Source organism: Merops nubicus, unplaced genomic scaffold, assembly GCF_000691845.1.
Source record: "Merops nubicus isolate BGI_N331 unplaced genomic scaffold, ASM69184v1 scaffold4265, whole genome shotgun sequence".
Taxonomy (NCBI): Eukaryota; Metazoa; Chordata; class Aves; order Coraciiformes; family Meropidae; genus Merops; species Merops nubicus.
The window spans coordinates 60,543-83,354 of NW_008607471.1; the positions used below are offsets into that span (position 1 = coordinate 60,543).

Genomic DNA, 22,812 nt, shown 5'->3' on the forward strand with positions numbered 1-22,812 from the left:
TCCTGCTGTGAAGGAGGGGATCTCTACTTTGAAAGAGAAGAAAACAATGGAAAGCAGTTTCCCTCTGGGGGATGCAAGAGATGCCTTTCTAGAGTAGATCCAAAGTTTTCCTTTGTCTGTGTCCAATGAATTCTAATCTGCCTTTCCATGACATCTAACAGGCAAATCTATCAGAAAGAAACTTTACTATGCTGCAGCTCCATGATTATTCATGGGAGTCTGGAATAAAAAATCTTCCACATTTCCGTGTGAATGTCTTACACTGCTGGCACTATAAATGGAAGGCTTGGCATTAAAAACAGTAGTAGTAGGAGGCTATGACAGGGAGGCAGGAGGAAAAATGAGAAGATGGCAGAATAAGCAGGCAACCATGAATATTTGAAGGACACCAGAGGCAAAACCGATGGTACTAATTGGAAGTGTGAGGATGCCCAAGTAGTTTTAAATCTATTTCATCTAAAACACAGAACGATTTCAGTGCAATTATAACAGTAAAGGCTGACAGCCCCCTCATGCATAACCATGCCCAGGTTTTCTGGGCAGCTGAATGGTTTAACTCACATTAATAAAGAAAGATCTCTTAAAAATGAAAGCAGCTTCTTCCTCATCACTTGCTCTGATTTTTATTTTTCATGGTTTCTTCCTGCCCTCCTTCCCTGACTGCTCCAGTGTTTCATCTAAAAATAGAAAGTGGCTTTGATTGCACACTAGGAAACTAGGGGAGGGCCAAGCTACAAAAGGTCCCAGTTGTTTAAGACAGCACTGTTTAGGGACCCTTTTAAAACATAAGGAGATCTTATTATCAACAATGTTTCCTGTTCTTAGGGTTTCTTTACTTTCTTAAGATTTTTATAATTCATTTCTGATAGTCTGGCTTCTGGGTTTTATTTTGTGGTTTGTTTGGTGGGGTTTTGTTTGTTTTAAGTAGGTGTAAAAATCAGAATTGTGGTCATTTGCTGAGATACTACTGAGTATGTTTATTTGGTGCATTCTGAAGCCCTTCCTGAAGATGAGGTTTCCCTGCTCTGGCAGCAACAGGGATGCAAATGAGAGTTGTGAATTTGAGATCAAAAGCTGAATGCCCCAAAATGGATTAAACAGCCTATGTAAGTGCTCTGATATTCAAAGGTTTAGCTGGGGAATTCACCTCTTTTTCTTGTAAGACAGGTCATTCAGGCTTCTGTACTTAAATTTCACTAACGCTTACCAAAATGTCACCAATATCCCCAATTTTTGTCTTATTCATCTATCTTGCCACTTCATTACTTTTCCCTTGTCCGAGTATGCTTTTTCTTTTAAAAGGCATCTAGTCACTATCTTCAGATATTTTATACTATGCAACACAAGAAGGTTTGTAAGTGGAAGGGTTATGCCAACCACACAATTCTGCTCGCTCTTGTGAAAAATCCCTCTAGCATTCATCCAGTTTCACCTAATCCCAAGTAGCACAAAGCTTCAGAGGTGATTCTCAGTGGCAATGCTAACATCATTCTTCACTTTGCATTACCTCATTAAGAAGTGAGAAAGATTTTATATTTCTCTCTTACAAGCCCTGAGGTAATTTTGGTCTAGTCCATACCCTTGTAAATCAGGACACAGCCAGAACCTGAGCAAGCTGTAGCAAGAATTACTCCCTGCTGTTCTCTGTACATAACTTATGTATCACCTCTGTTAGAATGGTTACACTTGCTGAATATCTCCACTGTGATCCCAGCTTTTCCCCCCCCATCTTCACATCTTGACAAAAATTGCTTGAGTAAGCATTTTCTCAAATGGAAGGTTTGAGTTTAGTGCTCCCAAGCAAGGTTAGAGTTTAGCTTGTCCCTAAAAGTTTGATTCAGCTAAATCTAAACCAGTAGGTGATTTACATTATCCAAGTGAATGGGATGAAAACTTGCTGAAGAACACCTATTCTTATGGAAATTCAGTCAATCCTTTTCAACAGGTTTGAAATACTTGACATGAAGAAATTTCATGACTTTACTTGATCTCATTAGATATACATAATTTGGAAGCTAAGCAATAGATGAACAACTTATAAAATTTTAGTGTCACTGTATATCTACACAAGCCCTTAAAATACTACATGCTTCCCATTTCTGATTTAAGTCCATTCTCATTTTTCTCTTATGCCCTGTTGCTACCTTCCTCTCCAAGTCCTCTTTTATCATGCTCATGATTTCTTTTCCTCTATAGGTCTGAGGTCCTGCTTATCAATGTCTGTTGCATTATCCTTTCAGATTGTTCATTGCATGCCTTTTCCTTTTTTGCATATCCTTTTCCTTTCTCGTTTATCTCACTTGTGTTCCTGCCCAGCCTCAGCGAGCATTCCCTCTCTGATGCCTCTCTGTCTTTATTCTGTCCTCTTAGAATGATTCAGTGAATTGGAGTTAAGAATGCATCTTGAACTCAGCAGGGAACTACAGAGGACTGACTCAGAATGCACTCCCAATTAATTACCACACATATGGCTCCTGTTCAATTAGCTCAGTTTGTTTTCTCGACTGCCAGGGGCAAAATTTGAGAAGAGATGTTACTAGTTAAAGAGATACAGCCAAACAATTAAAATACAACTTTGAATTTTATACAGCCTCCCCTGAGTGTGAAACCCTCAGCCACTCAGAAAACACTTGTTTTAATACCAGATCTGTTTGATTAAAGGTGCCTGGTTTTCCCTGCCCATCCTTTCCCAGGTAGCCCTCACACACTCCCGGTTCAGTGTGACTCCACCCATGGAGCCATGCGATGGAGTGAGGGCTGGGTATGAGAGGAGATGTGCATACCTCTGTGCCACAGCACGCTGCCAAAAGACCACGCATGCACGCAGGGTCATTTACTCCAGGGGGCATGGCAGTTCAAGATGCTAAGGGGATTGTAATTTCTCATAGGGTTTGGGGCTTTACCTGAAGCAGCCTTCCACACTTAAATGCTGTGGCTTTGTCACTCCCCAAAGCCCTACACACCTACTGAAAGGGATTAAAACTTCTTCCAAATTACTCAAGTGTTGCAATGTACAATCCCATGAACAATACTGGTGTGTGCAATGTACAGATGTGTAGCAGACAGGCACTACGGCAGGGAGGAAACAGGAAAAAGTCTTGAGAAGAGTCAGGTAAGTCTAATGAATAATATGTAACTTCAGAAGGCTCATTTAAGAACTGAAGCTGAAGTACATACGCAGATGTTCCTCATTCTTCAAACATTTTAGTGTTCTCTGTCCTCTCCCTCAGTGACAGAACAATGGCCACACATGCACCTGGAGAACAGGGTGCAACTTCCCCACAGCCAGTTTATATTCCTTGTTTCAAGAGAGAAGCATTTCACCTCTCCCGTGCTCCCCTCCCCCCAAAAAGTCATCTTTATTGGGAAATCTACCAGTTCAGAGAGTAATGAAAAAGAGCAGCAACCTGCTAAAGTTTCAGCTTTTGCATCACTGCCAGCCAAGGAGTGCTACTACAGTCAGCAGGGATGCTATGCCTGAGGGCAACCAAGCCAGGGCCTAAGCATCTTTCAGTACCAGTCTAGGCTGAATGCTCAAGGATCTAAATCCCTTTGAAGTCTTCATAAAGACTCACTAAAATCTACACGCTTTGTGAATATGACCAGCTATCCCTTCTGATCTGAAGACAACACATTAAACATCCAGACTAAAAACCGTTCATTCATTCATCCTCTTTGTTTTGACTTGTATGTCCCAGGCACTAATAAGCACCCATTTTGGTTTTATCTACATGCTGATACTTATTTATACTATTCTGCTGAGCTCTAAATTAAGTTAACACACAGCAAAAGCCTGCAGGAGCCCTGAGGCCAACTCAGTAAAGACCTCTCTTAATAGAGCCACAGTCAAAGGGCCTAAAATTCATAACACTGAGTAAAAGCTGCTAACAAAGGAACTAGAACTTCCACACACTCTAGAGTAAAGCCATACAACTGGCATGCAGTGCTTCTTTCTGGTTAGTTCATAAAAAACAGTATAGAAGTAGAAGCAGCCAAAGAGAAACAAAAAATTAGCATAGAAACAGTTCAGAAGAAAGTGAAGTGACTGCACTGAACAGTAAAACTCATTGCTACCATGTGGCTTTTACACCTGGTGGCTGGAAGCATTCAGAACAGCAAGGAGAAAGGCAGTGAAAGCAATCAGAACATAATGTTTCTGAAGTGGTATTTGAGGAAATAAGGCAAACACTAACTCCTATTGATTAGGGGAAAAAAGGTTCCCCTATGCTTAGGATATGTTGGCTTCAGGGGTTAATGTACCTTTCTTTAAAGTATTCATTATAAATCAATGTCCAAGGCATTACTGAATTATAAACATCTGCTGCAGTTATTCCTCTGTAAACATCACCCCTGTGGAGGTCTAAGAACATGTGAAAAATCTACCACAGAAAGAAAAGATTAAAAAAAGAAATCTATCCTTACAAAGGAAAACTTGAAAGGTGTGAACATGCAGCTCCCAAGCAAGGCCCACGGACAGTTATGGTTGAATGATGTTTTGTGTTTGGAGCAGAGGTTTTAGCAGCTGTAACAGATGAGCAGACTCGCAGGGAAACCAGACGCACTAGAGTGTGTTAAAAATAAGCATTTGGAAGTAAAACGGCTGTTATGTTATGGGAAAAAAGGAGGGAGCAGATGGGTACTTTTCACAACTCCTTTTCCCACACAGGTGCATAACGTGGGGTCAACCCAAACTACATCTACAGTGGGAGAACTCTTCCCATTCCACCTGCAGGCCATCCATGATGGGTAGGTTAAGTGACCTGATAGGAAAAAGAAAATGCCAGCTGCACCAGATCTGAAGCAGGGTAGGTTTTCCTCACCCTCCATTCCCAGCTGTATTAAGCGTACAGGTGGCTATTTTCCAGACCACAATGACTGGAACAATAACACAGTGATACACTTTTTTAAAAGAAAGGCTTGCTCACATGTTCTCCAACAGGGGAAGGCGTCCTTTAATGCCATTCTGAGACAATGAGATAACTGGCAATCTAATCACAGCCTCTTTAGAGAGACTTAACTAATTCAGTTACACCACACTGTAGTTCACCCAAGACTGTTCAAAGCAAATGCAAACTCTGTCTATTCCAAAAATAGGGACTGAACCAGATGACCAATAAAGAATAGAAACAAGAAGGAGCAGGTAAGACAAGAGGCTTTCAGGCAGTGAAATCTCCAGATTCCTGGTGGCAGATTGCTGTTGTGGGGACAAGTCACAGCTGCAGCAGAGAACAGGCTGCTCGACAAGATCCAGCGGTTAGACCCACTGGGGAATGAAAGTAAACTTCCTACTCTGTTCTGTCCATTGCCATATCCAAGATCCAAAGCAAGATAAGAGGAAGGGAGAAAGGGGACAGAGCCAAGCTGCAGCATGACAAAGTATTTAAGAAAAAAAGCAAAGCAGAGGAATGGAACAACAGCATTTGAACAAACACTTTATGCTTTAAAGTGCCTATACATTAAACAAGATTTACAGCCATTTCCTTTTCTCTCTCTGACATTTACAGCCTAATTATTCTAGCAGCTGTAAAAATAAAGACTAAAATAGGACTCTTCAAACAGGGAAGCAGGACCCAGGCTAATGGCAAGACAAAGCCAGTGTTGCAAAATTTCTCATAGCTAGATTCCCATGAGGCAAGCAGCTCATGAACAGCAGGCCAGCTTTCTGATTTTACACCCCTCTCTTTTAAACAATGGCAGCAAAAGTTGTCAAACAGTGGTTGCATGAGAAGTTGTTCCTCCTTATGTTCCTTATTACCTTATTTTTTCTTCTAAAAGTCACACTTCCCTTTCCCCCTGAAAGATGCCTGACCTCAGTCACGTGTTAGTGCACTAGACTCCACATGCAGCAAGTACCAAAGAGCACACTATAAACAGACAGCATCTGCTGATTGCAGGGAAGAACACCCATGTTCTGAGCACACACCACAAGAACACAAACAGGCACAGTATGATTCCTGAAGTTTGAAGACCTTGCTAGGAATTTCACAGTTTGCCTACTGTCAGAATTTTTATTTTTTTTTTTTAAGCTGCTTGAGCTCCTCTGTCTCCTTGAAAAAACAAACAAGCCATCATCTTAGTTCTCCAGGATGTTCAGCTCCAGCTCACATCATCTAGAGTGGCAGATGCACAGTCAGAAACCTGAGGAATCCAACTCCTCTTTAGCTAGCAGAAAAAGGTGGGACTAAAAGAAACACTGGAAATGCAAAGTGTGTATGTATATACTCAGAAAATACCAGATAAAGCAAACCAACACTTTAAGGAACAGATTGAGCAGTTTCTCATCACTTGGGTTACTGGCCTAGAAGCCCAGCTCTATTAATAAACACAGTATTCTCTACTTCCTAATATCCAAAGCTTAAACTTCGGATTCACTTTACAGAAAATGAACTGGATGGTTTTTCCTCACCTAATTTCACACTGCTGATGCAAATGGGATGCAAAACTAAGTTTTCCTTAAGTGAAACAAAGAAGAAATTGAGTTTGACAGCAGTGAAGAGTGCATATACTGATAAATAGAAATGACACTCTAACAAAGCAACCTAATATATAACTTGGAAGAAAAACAAAATCATGATATTTTGACTATACATCTAGACAAAAGAAATTTGTTTACAGTTAATGTAAATGTTATAATTTAATGTAGTTATCAATACAGCAAGGAAATGTTTGCAAACGAATATGCAAAGCAGGCAAAACACAAAAGCTGTATAAACCACATTGAAGGTAGCCTTCCCTTGGGCAAAATGTTCCTGTCAACAGGCAGTAAGTATGAAAACTGCAAAAATTCTGCCAGAGCTTCTGGTTTGGATGAGCGTATCTCAGACTGCACTATCAGGAACCTCTGACTTTTCATAATACCCTCAGCTGAACTTGGCAAAACTGTCAATGCACTCCAAAAAGGAAACCTATACACCAACTTCTCTGTTTGTTCTGTTTTGTCTCATGGCACCTGAAAGCTCAGTGCACATCTGGCTGCAGGGCACTGCAGCCTCAAGGACAGGTCAGTGCAGGAGCCAGAACAACTTTCCCCTCCAGCTCAAGCTCCCAATTCTATTTAACTCCACAACTCTGAAAGCAATTATGCCATCCCTTTGAATTTTTAGATGTTGAACATCAAGATTTAAAGGAGTAAGGCAAGGTCCATCTCACTTCATGCAATTACTTTAAGCATTTTGTAGAAATTTTCCCTATTTTTAATACAAGATTACTCCAGTCCCTTGCCTTTTTCTGTCTTTTCGCTGGGTTCCTTTAATGAACCCTGAGTTTTTCAGTCCAGTGCTCACTCGCTCTGCTCAGTTCATGTAAGCAATGAAACACTGAAATGGAAGCAAGGCAAAGGAGATCAGAAATGCTAGACACAAAATGAATGCAAATTTAGGAGGAGTCATTACTGTGCATATTGTGGGATGCCACAGGTTCAGGCAAACATTTATTTCACTTTGATGACCAAATCATCCACAAGGCTGCTTTGTACTTCTGAAAGGTTTTTGAGGTTGTGGGGTTTATGTTTTAAGTGAGAAGACCATAAAAGATACACTAGAATTTCTAACAAACAACAGAGCACAATTTTTTCCACAAAGACTAAATCAAGATCCATGTTTAAGACAAAGTTGTAGTTACTACTTATTTTGAAAGGACAAGTAGTGGTCGTCTGAAGTATTAGAAGAGTTAGTGTTTTTTTTTTGTACTTGGGGTTTTATGGTTTATGGGTAAAATAATAAGATTTGCTTTCAAAAATCAACACCAACTTCTTCACTTCTTAGTGCAAGTCACAGGTGATCAGTATTGACAAAAACAAGGCACACACACACACTAATTTATACATAAAGCATCAATCATCTTTTGAAATTTCCTTTTAGTGTCTTCTGTTCAAATCATTCCAAAAGCCTTAGGCAAACCAAAAGCAAAAAAAAAAAAATGCTTTCTTCTATTTCAATCTACTATAACCTACAGATTCCACACTAACAGCTATATGGAAGTGATATGCCTATAACTGAGTTTTGAGTCTGTAATTGGAAGAAAAGAAAGTCACACGCCTTTAAAATGCTCTGGTTGAAGTAAAATGTAACAGATGTTAAAATCTCCATTTCCTACTTGGTATCATTCAAAGTTTCCATCCAAAAATGTAAAGCTATCTGTGGGATTTGTGGTAGCTTCCTGCCTTTCCATGGACTCCCCTCAACTTGACCCCTATGAAATAATGAACTGGTTGACCCAAAAAAAAGAATATGTGAGAGAATTTTGTTAAGATTTGGCCCCAGTGTACAAAATGCAGCTCCCCTCAAAAGATTTTCACACATCTCAGAATATTCAGAAACAAATACAAAACCTCCATATGATTTAGCTTTGCCTGAGTAATTTCTTCATAAATGAGTACATAGTCACTCCCTGACATGAGTAAGAGTGAAACAAAATAGAACTCTTCAAACTAATCAGACCCTCTCCCTTAAATATGGAAACACTAATTTCTGGTTTTGAATTCTCTTAAGATGCTCGGAGACATCAGTGGTACTGATATAAGAAGTCTAGCAGCACTTCTTGCTGGTACAGCCAAGTCCTGATTCAGCCAATACAGAGGGAAATATTTCCCTCTCTGCAGTACTCTTGTTGGGAGCCCAGTTACCAAGAGCTTTCAAATCCTACTGGGTAAAAAGACCAGAAGTTCTTTATTCAGTCTTTTCAATATTCTAGGTTTATGTCCTTGTCAAACTGCATGAATGGCAGCTAAAATCTGACAAAGCTAACCAATTCTTAAGTCCCACTCCAAGATCCGATGTAGCAAGTAATGACAATGCATGCTCGTCATCACTCCACTGTGAGTTACCTGCCACATCCCAAGTGTTAACATTTAATCAGGCTAGTATACAGTATATTAATGCAGCCTGACTTCAAGTGCCAAAGACTTCACAGATTTAGTTGCTAACACTAGCTAGCAAGATAAAGGCTAACAACTGGGAGTTTCACCGATTTTTTTTTTTCACAGTTTCATTATTGTATGTCTGTACAACTAATGCAATGTGACACCTCAGCTGTAACATACTGATAATTGTTTAAATACATTTTCAGACATAACCAAAAAAAAAAACCAAAACATTAAATAGCAAAACACCAGAATCGAGACTCTGAGATTAAACTCTTGTGCCCTACAGCAATTTAAGGATTATCTTCAGAAAGAAAAATCTCCAGAAATGAAACTAATTAGAGCAAAATATTTACAAACAACAAGTGCAGAAAAATTTTGAATAGTCTTACTTGTAGTTTTTCTCCCAGAACTTGATCGGTCTTGCATATGATGCAATAAAGATGACACTACCAAGAAATGGACTCAGTGGTGCAGAAAAGAGTGAAGCGGCCAGAGTTTGAAAAAAAAGCATAGCAGAGTCTGGAAATTGCAAGTTAAGGTAACAAATTGTTTCATTATACTTTAAGCCATTGTTGAGGCAGCTCTTAGAACTATTTCTTTTTACCTTTTTTATTTTTGTTATTTATTTCCCCAAAGAGGCAGAAAGGAGAGCAGGCAGTGCCAAATCGGCATTTCCCACTTCCCAGTATGTAATTGGTGGCTTTTCAATGCTCCACAGTTGTAGTGGAGGTGACATGTCTGAACAGAGTACTTTCTTAGCAGGGTGACCTTGTCTCATCTCTGCCTGAAGACAGATCCTGGGCGTAGGCAGAGCAGCAAGTGCCCTTTTCCAGCTACCTACTGTGCCTTCTGTAACACAAAGTACCTTTCCAGTATGACACAGTTTAAAACAACCTCCCCCAAAATAACAGTTCTTGGAAATTCTTTGCTTTCTGCATTGGCAGCTTGCTCCCAATTGTGTCTAGTATCCATTTGCCGAGTTTCTGCTTATTTTGGAATAACCTAGTATGTGGAGAAACAACTGTGGCTCTATAATCCAGACTGCTGGCTTTCATGTTAATTCATAATTAATAAAGCTTTCATGTTAATTCTTATCAACAATTTAATATTCTGCTCTGACTGAAAGATAAAAAATGTTCAGCACTTCATACATTTCAAAATACCTATGAAACAAAAGGGTGAAGACAAGGAAATAGTAAATATCATGAATAAACATCATGACGAATGCCTGAGTCGACATGTAAAGTCACATTTCAGACTGATGGAAAGTTAGGAGATGGATAAGGAGATGGACTGAAAAAGATGCAAATTAAAGGGAAGATGATTAAAAAAAAAGGAGGCAAATTAAATCTCAGACTTTAATTCCTCATTAATTCATACCGTGTTCATGAAAACTAGGGAAAAAGGTTTCCAAGTTGGTGTAAGAGACCAGTTGTCCTTCCATACACCACTCTTGGAAGAGAAGGTGTTAAAGAGAGAAGTCATGAACCAAGAAGTCACTATCAAGGTACAGCAATCAAGTGCACCTCAAACTAAAATTAAGGTCAAATCACCCAATAACCCACAGCCTTCTAGCTTACCCTTGTATAGTAGTATCCTGTACGTGTGTGCCACAGCCTCTGAGACTTTAGAAAAAAAAACATTTTAACACATATACCATAATTCATGGTACAATATTACCACAAAAAGGCTAGCTAGCCATGCTTTCAAAGCAATGTGCAAAATCTACAAATAAATATTTCCCAAAAGATGTCTCTCAAATCATTCAAACTTATTAAGTAAGAGTGGTCTGGAACAATGTCTTTATGCATTAGAGACTGAAAATGAGCTGCCTTCAGAGTCTAAAGTTCAAAAAGCAATGGAGAGCACAGAGCAGGAAGGAAGTAAATCAAAAAAAGTTAAACTGTCACATTATACCACAGTCATAACCAGCACTGGCTGTGAAAAGTGAACAAGTATTTACAAGTGTCAGATAAGGGAAGGAGGTATGGGAGCTGAAGAGACAAAAAGAGAAAGAGTGGGGCAGATAAGGACAACAAATCAAGTTCTCTAAAGAGAGTTTTAATGTCATGATTAATTTAAACATTGCCACCATCATGAGTTAAGACATTAAGGACTCCCCTGAGAACTGTTTGTGTCTAAGACATGATCAGCAGCAAGCCTTCTTTTGCTAAAAGACAAAATGCTCTACTACATATACATTGGGACACATTTCCCATTTGCCTTGTGAAGAACTGTTTCATATATGTAAGCATGTCACAAGAGCAAGTAATAGCACATGACTTTACATATAGTTGATGTGTACAGTGGGCAATTAACTGTCATTGTTTTTTTTTATTTGATGGTATCCAGTTTTCCCTTATTAGTTTTGTTTGCTTGTTTTTTAATGCCAATGTTTTAATTATGTCTAATTAAAAAAAATATAAAAGAAGTACCAAAAACTTACAGGCATCCTTTTTTACTCTATATCCCAAGCCAGGTTTCTTGTGTATCATCTTTGCTAGGTTACACTGTGTAGAAGTGGAACATGTTTCTTTGTGAATAGTGGATTTTCTTTTTACAATGGCCAAAATAAAATTTTGAGAACAACTAAAACCTCTTGAACGTAAAATAAATGTTGTATTTGAGAGTTAACCCTTACCATTTAAAAATCTATTTAAATGCCAATCAACTTCAAAACAAGTAACTGAAAGATTGAAACTTTCAAAATCTTCCATCCCCTCCTTTTAATACAAAACTATGCAGTAAGGCCAGCCCAAATCCTTTGTTTCTCACCACTCAACATTTTTGATTGCAAACACCATAGGTCAAAAATGTTTGGTCACTTCCAGGCACACAATCACCTAGAACATAGGAGAACTGAGTGTCACATGGCTTCCTTTTCTGATGTTAGAGCTGTAACCCTGAAACAATCAGAGCAGAAACTCTCATAAAGAAGATAATCTGAACTACAAAATCCTTTCTTTCCGAATCTCACTGTTCACTTATTAAGCAAAATTCTCTTTTGACTATAAACTATACTGACTCTCTGTGCACTAATAATTATAATCATATAACCTTGTCTTACCCATTTAAACACTAGGAAATCCTCAAGCCAGAAGCCTGTTCCCATTCCTGATATTTAAAGATTAGAATGGATTTTGCAGGGTCACTAGTCCATCCAGCAGTCACATAGCAGAATCAGCTAAACCTAGATGACTCCTGATAAACATTCACCTAAATTCCTGAAGATCTAATAGTGGAGGCTCCACACCTCCACCAGGCAAAGCTCTACAAATGTTTCCCTTCATGCCCTGCACACAAGCATGCAGAACTACTCCTATCACTGAGCATTGTGGCAAAAGATCACTGAGGCACTTTGAAATTTAAAAATTTATATCCCATTTGCAGATATGATTTAGGCAATAAAGAGTCACAAATAATTAACTCTGCAAAGAAATGGCAGGCTTTGTACCTCTTAGTAGTGTCTGCAGTTCCCTCTGTCCAAGACCCCCATTTATTCTTCCTATCTAGAAACTTAACCATTGTTAGTCAATGCTGAATATGATTCAATACATCACAGCAAAAAGCAGAGAGAAGAAATCACTCAAGGAGTGGAAAAATACTACTGTGGGATGAAAGGGACAAAGACTTAAGTGCATATATCTAATAAACAGTACAAAGTAAACTCTTCAGTAGGTCTGAACTAAAACCACCTTGTTAACTGTTATTCCAAAGCTTCAGGTGGGAGGGAAGAAACAAAAAGTTGGTCCCTGAAAATGCTTTATAGATCAATAAAGTTAAATTTATTCAGTTAAATTTGTTTTATTTCATTGATTAAATACAGGAAAAAAAGAATAATTTTTTTTTATCCAAATAAGACTTTAAGCTGAAAAATTTTCGTTCCAAGATCCCAATATATATTTTTTAATTCTACAGACATTTGGGCATCACTGAACTCTGTTTTTCACTCTCCATATCCACAAAACCCATGTTCACAGCCTTGGAGCAGGCACCAAAACAGACTGTTTCTGAAGGACTGTTTTGGTGTTGATGAACATACACTGTTACTCATAAACCAGAGTTGAGATTCCATGCAGCCAAGAAAGAGAGAAAACTCTATATTCTCAGGAGATGCTCCAAGTACTTTCACATTTTAAAGTAAGTCATTGAGGAATTTTGCACCTTGTTCAAACACTGTAAATAAATTACATACATGAAGAGGAATTAAAGAATAAAGAAAAACAAATTTATAAAGGATATGAGGTATTGCAAAGAGCTGAGCAAAGACGTGGAACGACGATCCCCAGGCGATCTGCCAGGGAGCAATGTATGTCATGATGAACTGCAACTTCTGCAATAGGTCCCACAGCTGGAAAAAAAAAAAAAGAAAAGGAAAAACATGGTGACTTCTTAGGCACTGAGGTATTTTTGATACTAATATATGAAAGTGACGCTTTTCAGAACTGTGCCCCCTAATGAATGTGAGATAAATTATACTGTGTTAATAGATTTCATGGACATTAAGGCCTTACTTCGGTAAGGCACAGAAGTACATTCTTCATTTGAAGTTCAAACTTCCAATGCGATATGTTTCAAGCACCATACTGAGGGGGCTCCCGCACTACCCTTCTTCAAAAGTATGTCTGCTTTAATTAGCAAGTAGGAAAACAGGTTCTGATGTTGGCTGCACATATCCCACTGTTAGTCAGATGGTTACAGAATAGATTCCAAGAGAAAGTGAATATGGCAAACAGAGGACGCTCAATGTGCAATGTGTGGCTCTGCACATGGAAATCAGACATTTCTCATGAACAACATTTTGATTTGTTGCATCAATGGGAGAAGTCATCACTTCATGAATATATGCTTGGCATTAACCATGAATTTTAGCTGCATTTTCAAGATCAAACCATCCTAACAAAAACATTACACTAATATGAATTTTTATTGTTGTGCAGTACAAACTGAAAAACGCACTGAATTTACTTTTGCATCCTGTAAAATATGCTTAGTTCTACAACTACCAGTTTCTGATTTAAGAATGATGTGTACTTATGCCCTGGAACACTTTTTTTCTGCCAGCAGAGGGATGGCATAAGAAGATCTTATGTCTTGTCTGCATCAGACCATCAGATTCATATTGCAGATGAGGTTCCTGACAGAGCAGCAGAAAAGATTTGGCCATCAATAGACACTAGTGCTCAACACATACACAAGTTGCCAGTGAAACAGCAATGTATGCAATATTTCATGCTCATATAGTGACTAGATGATGAATTGCTTACAGAAAGGGTTGTGGGTTTTTTTTAGTTAAAACCAAGTCATTGTGAATATCCTGAAAGACATTGAGGCTATTCTGTACTTGTATACTAAGTGCTTCTAAGAAATGCTCCCAGGCATGGGTAGTATGGATGTTGTTGAATTGTTAGAAAGATAGCTGGGAAAATGTTGGTCTATGCTAGCTAGTGCTCTTCCAAGCAATCCTCCAGGCATCCTTTCAAATGAAAACCCCTCCATGGTGCATTTCCAGGTGGCAGTTCAGTACCTCCACCCTGCATACAGACTGGGAGAGTTTATTAGCATGAGCATATGCTTCCCCATGCCAGCTGGCCTCAGGGACAATATGGTCCTAGGCAGGCTTAATTTGCTAGTATGTTGACAGTCAGAGAGGTTGCACCTTCACTGGCAAACTTATTTCATGGAAGTTGTACTTGGCCATCTGTACCCACATTGGCAATGCACTTAGAAGACGTTTCATTGAGCTTCTCTATGAACTGTTGTAAATAATGGCAAATTAATTGGGAGGTAAGAATGAGTAGTACCATTAATGTGTTTTGGTCTTTGCACTAACAATCACAGAAGCAGCTGCTCTACTCCAGTTACAACCAGGGTGACGCTAACTCCAGTTACAACTGGTAAACCTTCCAGCTGAGATGCAAGCAGTGCTTCCCATACTCTGTGCTTCAGCATTAACTCAAACTTGCTCCTAATATGCAACATACAGATTATGTTAACTTTGCACATGCATACTATTTAAAAACAGCAAAGCCCTAATAAAAACAAGCTGTTATGGTCTCTTCAAAGCACAGCCTGGGCACCCCTACTAAGTTTGAGAAATTTGTATCTTGCCAAAGTTGCTTGCTTTCAAAAATACTACATGTGATTCAAAAATTACAACATGAGATAAAGTAGGAAAGTAAAACTGAACTGAAGCTATAGTTGACTTATTTATTTGAACCCTCTTTAGCAGGCTGTGGAGTTCCTTTCTTTTGCTTAGTTTTACTTTATCCGAAATGTCTGAATGAACAGCTGGGAGAAAAAACAAAACAACTATCTGCTGAAAGATTTAAATGAAGGGCTAAAAAAGTTAATGACTCACATTGAAACCTCAAAAATTCAAAACTGCAACACAACCCAGCAAAGTTCTGCCTGTTACAGACTGAAATCACAAAGACAAAAATCACCCCAGGTTCAAGGCTCTGGGTTCATCAAAAGGTTTTTAAACCTCAGATAAAATTCAGGTTTTGCATTTGCTAGGAAACCAAATCCCAGAGGAGACTCTTCTGGCTTCTTATTCCATTACCTAATTTTAATTATTCTTTAATATTTACACATTCTTGAAAAACAGGCTGTGGAGCCCAAGTTCCCTATTGCTTCTAACAAGTCTTACTACTACTACTGCTTGAACTTGCTGTTGTTTATTTTAACACTTGCCTCTCAGCTAATGTTTCCACAAGACAAGCAATGGAACTTATTTCCATTTGCAAGAACATGAACATTAAGAGGAACACCTGAGTGAACCTCTCTCACTTTTGAGAGCCTTACAATACTGACCTAAAGGCCTAGAAATTTGTGATTTTCAAGCTACTACTTTCATTAAAAGTTGTCAAGTGCTTCTATTACATCTTAAATTACTGCTTCCAGGGCATGTTCTGTAAAACACCTAAAGGGTAATGTGCCATTAGCATTTTACATATCTAACTATAATTGCTAAAGGTGATGCCACTTAGCAAATATAACAGAGATTTAGGAAGGAGGAATTTTGCTTTATATTGTCTCTTTTTCATTTTGCTAGAACCACCTGAAAAAAAAAAAAAAGATTTGCCTTGTCCATAACCAATTTACCATATACTTTCTCCTGTATATGATACAGTGTTTTGCCAATGACCAGGCCCAACAAAAATGATAGCACCAGCAGGGAGATGAACCAATATGCAGACTGTATTGTAGACAGAAATGTTACTATATGAATGACAGCCAGGGGTACAAACAGGTCAACAAGCTCATACATGATTGACACCACCCCCAACGATCCCACAAACGACATGACTCAGCCCACAACAGGTGGTACAAACAGACACCCGAGGTTTCCCACAGTTGGCATGGGAAACAGCCAGACCAGCCAGTTAAACACATAAGGGAAAGGTGCCAACATGGCAACTCTCACTCGATCAACCCACGTTCACAAAGGCCTAAGCAGACCGGGGCCCAGCTCCAGCGAGAGTCAGGAGGTCTGCCCTGAACCAGGAAGCTCTGGGGAGCGCACTCCACAGACAGACACTCCTGACTCCCTGCAAGTGGTCCCAGCTTTTATCCCCAAGCTGACACCTGACCTTTGTCAACTCAATGCAGGACCCCTGGGGCTCATTTCCCTTCTGGCTCTCCCTGCAGGGCCGGACGCACCGTGGGGGGAAGCTATAAGGCAAACTCACCCCCTCTTTATGAAGGGCTGTGGGAATCACCCATATGTCAACCTTAATTCAGGGCTCGGACCCCAGCATTTCATACAGGAACTCCAAGGATTCACAAAGTGCTATGCCTTTTCTCACAGAAACCGTCATTCTCTTATTTCAGCTACAACTCACTGCATTTTTGTCGTCAGCAACTGCAAACTAACAAGGAACACCTTCAGCATCTTTTTTAAATTATCAGAAACAATATAGGATTGGAAAGGTTTAGGAAAGACCAAGCCCATCTGGAGCTGAATCTGGTTGACTAACGTAAAAGGCAACAGGAGGACTTCTAAAGGTGTATCAGGAGCAAAAGAGAAACTGGGGAAAAAAACCCATGGACATGCTGATAAACGGGGCAGGGGATCTGGTGACAAAGGGCATGGCGAAGGCCAAGGTACTCAATGACTTCTCTGCCTTGCTCTTTACTGGTAAGATTTCAGGAATCATAGGCCCCTAAGACTTGTGGGAGAGCATGGACAAATGAAGACACTCTAAGTAGTGAAGGATTAATTAAAGACACATTTAAACAAACTAGACAAAAACACTTCCATGGGACCTGATGGGACACCTCAGCCCTTCTGTGAGTCTGTGAGATATGCCATTTATCCTCAGTAAAGTTTTCTTTGAAGGAGGGTAATAGCTTGCTCCTGAGGGTGTGAGGTATATTCTTTAATGGTGCTAGACACAAAGGGGGAACCTTGTCATACAAAGTGAAGGGGGAGAGAATTTAAAAAAAAAAAAAAAAAAATGTGCTGAGTTTTAACTCTCTCTACCATGATTTCCTTAAACATGTATAAAAGATTAATTTTTCATTAAGACTGCTACATCCCAGTATAGAATGATTTATAAAAGAATATTTTTATTAAGTCTTCTTAGATCTTCAGGTTTTTTCTACAGTTCCCCAAGCAGAAAAATGATATATTATTTGGGGACATAAAACTCTAATATTCCTAGATATCTTTACTCATGTGGCAGTTTTGTGCAGAAAACAGTTTTTAAGTCTTTGATAAAGAGATTAAATTATCAGTATATTCAGTGAATTTAAACCAGCACATTCCCAATACTGTCAAGTGAAAGTGCAGAACATGCATCTATCTTTCATATTTATTTCATGTGGACACATTTTATCATCTGGTTAACCTTATTTAAGCAACTCAAAGTAAATAAAAATTAGTTAACATACACTCAAGAAAATATTTTTGGAGTCTGAAACATGACTAAAATGCAATCTCCTTTTCTCAGTTGGGTAGATTTCAATAAACTAGGCAGATATTAATACCTGAATTTAAATGACACTGAATGTGAGATGGAGACTACACAATGCTTTCAGCTTTTGGCAGCCTTTCTATCTGTTTTGCATCTGCTGAGACTCTGTGTGGGCAGACTCCTTGGCAATACCAGGACTAAATAATGCATAAACATTAACATTTTCCTGCTAAGCTTGAATTTTGCTGTGTTTTAAAAATGTATATGTACAAATTGGTTTTAAACAGAAGTATCTGTCATACATACAGCTATATTCTCTATGTGCAACACAAAACTGAGAGATTAGAAAAGTTAAATGCAGAAAGCAAATATTTTCTGCTTTGAATAGGTACTTCTTTATATTCCTGTTTAGATCCTACAAACTTAAGTCAGATTGGAACTGAGAATCTCAGATGTTAGAGGGGTATTTAGTAGTACAGGCTGAGCTAATTCAGGTCAATAGGTAGCTCCCAGTTTTGGAAGTAAATTCTAATACCTATGGGTAATTTCTTTCTTTTTCTTTTTTGTCAATAAAAATTAAGATACATTAAGAGAGAAAAGTTGTGGGAATGTATGTGTTTATGGATATGAAATTAAACTTAGGTGAAATAATTTTATTGTAGTTCATGGTTTCCAAATAATTTGCTTTCCAAATAATTATCTTTCTGGCTTTTATTTAATCCCATTTAAAACAGACTTCACGTATGTAATCCTACAAAACAAGATTTACTGGAAATATTGTAGATTTTTAATGCTTATGACTTGAGTCATTTTGACATTCTGTTGGTGTATTTGAACAGCACTCTGTTTGCATCTACAACAAATACTTTCCAGGCTGTTTTTATTTGCATCTGCCTACAGACACGTGCAGCCTTTATATTGTGAGACTTCAAGATCATTGTCTAATGCACATGACATCTATAAGAGGATCAAATATAATCAGTCCAATGCTCTGATATCCAGCCTCGCGGGAATATATTCCTGAAACAGTGTTCAGCACTTAACATCAACAGTGTACAAAACAGGCATGTTTTAAACAGTTGGAGAAACAAGCCTTGGAAACATTACGTTTGAAGTTAAATGTTAACTGACAAGGAAAAGTATGATGAGGATTATGACAATAAGTTGATAAAACCTAACAGCTCTGGATCTGCTCATGGCAGATGCTGCTTCTTCCTACATTGTCAGCTGACAGCAAAAGCCCAGGGAAGGAGCCTGTGGTACTGTAAGAAACTGCCTCCCACTATCTCCCAAGGTGGACAAAAAGGACAAGATCAGAGCTAATCAGCTTAATTTGCAGAGGGCCAGACGAGCAAAATAAATCAGCTGCACTGATCCAGCCTCTTCAGCAAAGCCTTCATAGGTATGACTCCTGCCAAAATTGCATCTTCCCAGAAATCTCCTTTACTAAAAGCAGACGTAAAAAACCCCACATAGTAAGTTGTGCACTGAAGCATCAGATACTCAGGATTTCTCTTTCAGTGCCTGCATCAACAGATAGAGAATACACCTCTATCAGCATGAATGTGCATGAATATAGTGCTCAGTGTGTAGTGAGCCAGACTGGCCCAAGGGCAGGTGTACATCTCCCTGCATCCCTGAGTGCATTTGTCCCTCTCCAAAGGAAAAACACCAGAAAAATAAAAAAGAGAGAGAGGTAGAAAATACTGTTTTGGAATAGTGTCAGGAATCAAGTTTGACAAAGAGGTCAGTGATGGAAGACTGACTGAAAAAATCAGTTAAATTTTTTCTCCAATATTAAAAGGAAACATGAACTGTACAGTGATCAAGAGAGTTAAGGTGTCTATGGAAAATACCCCTGGGATTATCCTGTCAAATATCAGATGTAGCCTTGGGTATTTTACTCAGCAGAAAGTGTCTTAACAGGGTTTATATGCCAGATATAAACTGAGCAAATATCTGTAAGCCAAGAGGGTTCAGCTGATTAAGACACTGGATTTCAGTATGCACGAATAGCAAGAAATGGATTAAAATATGAATTAATGACTTAGTGCCAGAAGCTTTGAAGTGAAACATCAGATTTAAGAAAGAATGAAAAAATACAAGGGGAAAGGAAAAAAAGAGTGAAGCTTTTGACATGTAAGCAGCACCTAAATCAATCAATGGGCCATGACAAGTAACCAAGAGTTTTATTGCCGCAAAGGCAATAAAAAGATCCAATAGGTTAATTCCTTGACTCCAGCAAAACACCAAGAAGGTCAACGCACTTGGTAGTACTTTCTCATAAAATGAAGGAAAACAAAATTACATGCATAATTTCTTTTCTGTCCAAGGGATTGTGTTGTAGGTGTTGAAAGTTAAGCTCAAAGATCAAAAAGCCTGGTTACAAACTGGCTGCCTGAGCTGGAGTTACTTTGCCAGAAAGATAATTTTTACTAAAAGTGTAACATTGGATATTATGGCACAAAGAAATATACAGAAAGATAAAAATTCTTATGAAAAAATAAAGTGTGGATTCCTTATTAGCTGGAAAATGTATTCTGGGAAGGAAGAAAAAAATATCAGACATGGAAATTGTATTCTTAAGTGAGCTCAGCAGGGGTAAGAGTACTTAAGCAAATGAATTCAGTGCTAATGAAGGCAAATTTAACAAGCTCCGTTTCTTTGATTATTTTGCCTTATGCATGAAGACAAATTCAGAATGCTCAGAAGACTTGACAATAAGAAAATATAAGGTGATTTTCTATTTTAGTATTGCTAATTATTTCATACACACACACAAATTAAGAGGCCATTAAATTGCCTGCCAGCAAAGTACAAGACACTGGAAGAGAAAAGAGATAAAAAGTTATAGTCCTTTCCATTAGAGGGCTAATGATACTGGGTCTCATCATTCCCATTAGGATGTGTCACAGATGAGCGTGTAAGCGAGGGGCAGCTCTTTCTTCAGGGCTCAAAGGAAGCTGCACAGATTTGTCCAAAATACACATCCTAAAGTACAGGTATAATTTCTCAGTTTTGCTCTAAGATGAAAGAGTTGCTGGCATAAAAAGCCAGTTTACCACAGTTTGGCTTAGAGGAATCTCCAACATGCCCTGTTCACTACTGGTTGAAAACCCGCCATTCTTTTTGTAGTAGCCAAGAGCATACTACAGACAGAAGCACTGAAATTTTTTTGCTCCTTCAGCTCAACATCAGCTCTGCCTGAGATTCCAAAAGCAGTTCATGGAGACACAATGACCCCTCTCCACCAGTAGGAGTTAGAGGATGCCCATGGCACCGAAAAAGGGGAAGTTACGTCTTTAAGAGAATGCCGAAAAACATCCAGGGGTAAGCCTTGCCCTGAGCATCAGTTCCAATCTATTCCCTGCTGTTTGAAATGATTTGCATTGGTTTGTACTTCACACTTAACAATATGTGTTTGTTCTTGAACAGTTGTTACTCCAGACATCCTTTAGAAGCATCTTACACATCTGCCAAGGAAGGCGGTGCTGGGCACATTCCTTTATTTTGTTGTTTTTTATCACACTGAAGAAAGATGAACTAGATGAGCTATAGATATGCTTAACCATGCATAAGCTTTCCCTCTCATATATGTGTTGTGTGTATTAGAGTTTTTCCTCAGTTGAGTATTCTGCCAGTAGATATCAGAAGGGTGGATAAAAGGCCCATTTTTTCATCATTCCCCAAAAAATGTTTATTTAAACTGGTTAATATTCACACACTTTTTACCCTATTGCAGAAAAAATCTGGTTTTCCTACCCTTAGAAGTATAGGAACACATTTCCTAAATCATGCTATACATTCCATCTGTGTTATGCCTACAAAGAATACATTCTCAGTTATTTGTGGTTTTCCATTTTCAGCTAATACGAACATTCTTATTAACCTTGGCACTGACACAATCTCCTAAAAAGTCCAGAGAGAACGACTGGCTCATTTGAGAAGTTTACATGGAGTCACGTAGACCAAGAAGACTATCTTGATTATCCAGTTTGACTCCTGTAGAGTACACCTCAGAGTATTACACCTACGGTTTTTGAATGAGCAATCACATATTTTTAAAAGTCAGCTCTGATTTAAAGAATACAGACAATGAGAGGTTTGAACGGAAGAATCCCAGGCTGCAGGCAAGGACACTAAATGGACTGGCCACATGCAAAGTCTTAGCATAAGAAAGATTGGCAAGCCCTGTTCCACTTAATTTGACAGCTCCAATCATTCTTAAAAATAAATAAGCATGTCTTTCCTAAATGTTTATTTTGCTCCCTTCCCAAGGCAACTTGAAAGACAAACCAGCACACTCTGCATATACCTAATGAACATCTAGCATTGTTTTTACATTCTGCAACTCATCAAAATTTAAACAGCTAATGAGATATTAAAAAGAAGTGAATTAACTCTGTCCCGTTAAAAAAATTTTTATGATGTTAAAAAGGCTAAAAAAATCCAGGTGATTAAAAAAATCCTCAGGAACAGAACTGAATAGACTCTCTTGTACTCCATGTGGGTGGCTTGGCTATTTGCAAACAGAGATAACAATCTGAGCAGCAAATTGGACTTCCATGCCTCAACTTGTTCAGGAAGGAATATGCTCATTTGGAGCATCTGCTTTACTAAATTACCTTAAATCAACAGCACAATGGGAAAAATGAGGAAAGCACAATCAGTGAGATATTCAGAAATATTCTACCCAACATTATTAGCAAAGTTTTATTCAACATAATCTGCTCGAAGAGTCACTAGTGCAGTTGTGAATGTTTGTTGAATTTAGACGCCTTCTTCTCCAGTGCCTGGCAGAGGAAAATAAATGCTTACTACCACAGTGCTTTGAAAGCATGCAAGTATTTTTTGTAGTGTAATCATGCTTAAAAATTACCATCACTATGACTAAGGCATGGCACCTTTAGCGCTCCCTAATTCAGAGGGTGGTAAATTGACATTTTCAATGAGTAAGCAGAAATCAACTGTGACTGTGATATAAATAAATTCTGCGTAGCCAAAGGTGACGGCAATAGAGACTATTTC

At 38.6% G+C, this 22,812-nt stretch overlaps 1 protein-coding gene across 1 annotated transcript in view; it reads right to left on the bottom strand.

Annotated features, from left to right (window-relative positions):
- Positions 1 to 22,812, bottom strand: part of PCNXL2 (pecanex-like 2 (Drosophila)) — a gene marked incomplete at its 5' end in the record, with an annotated part of 143,433 nt that overhangs the window by 43,004 nt on the left and 77,617 nt on the right. The window contains 2 exons of the mRNA XM_008939937.1: positions 9,253 to 9,380; positions 13,104 to 13,214. Of these exons, the coding sequence (XP_008938185.1) occupies positions 9,253 to 9,380; positions 13,104 to 13,214 (239 nt within the window). The remainder of the gene's footprint in view (positions 1 to 9,252; positions 9,381 to 13,103; positions 13,215 to 22,812) is intronic.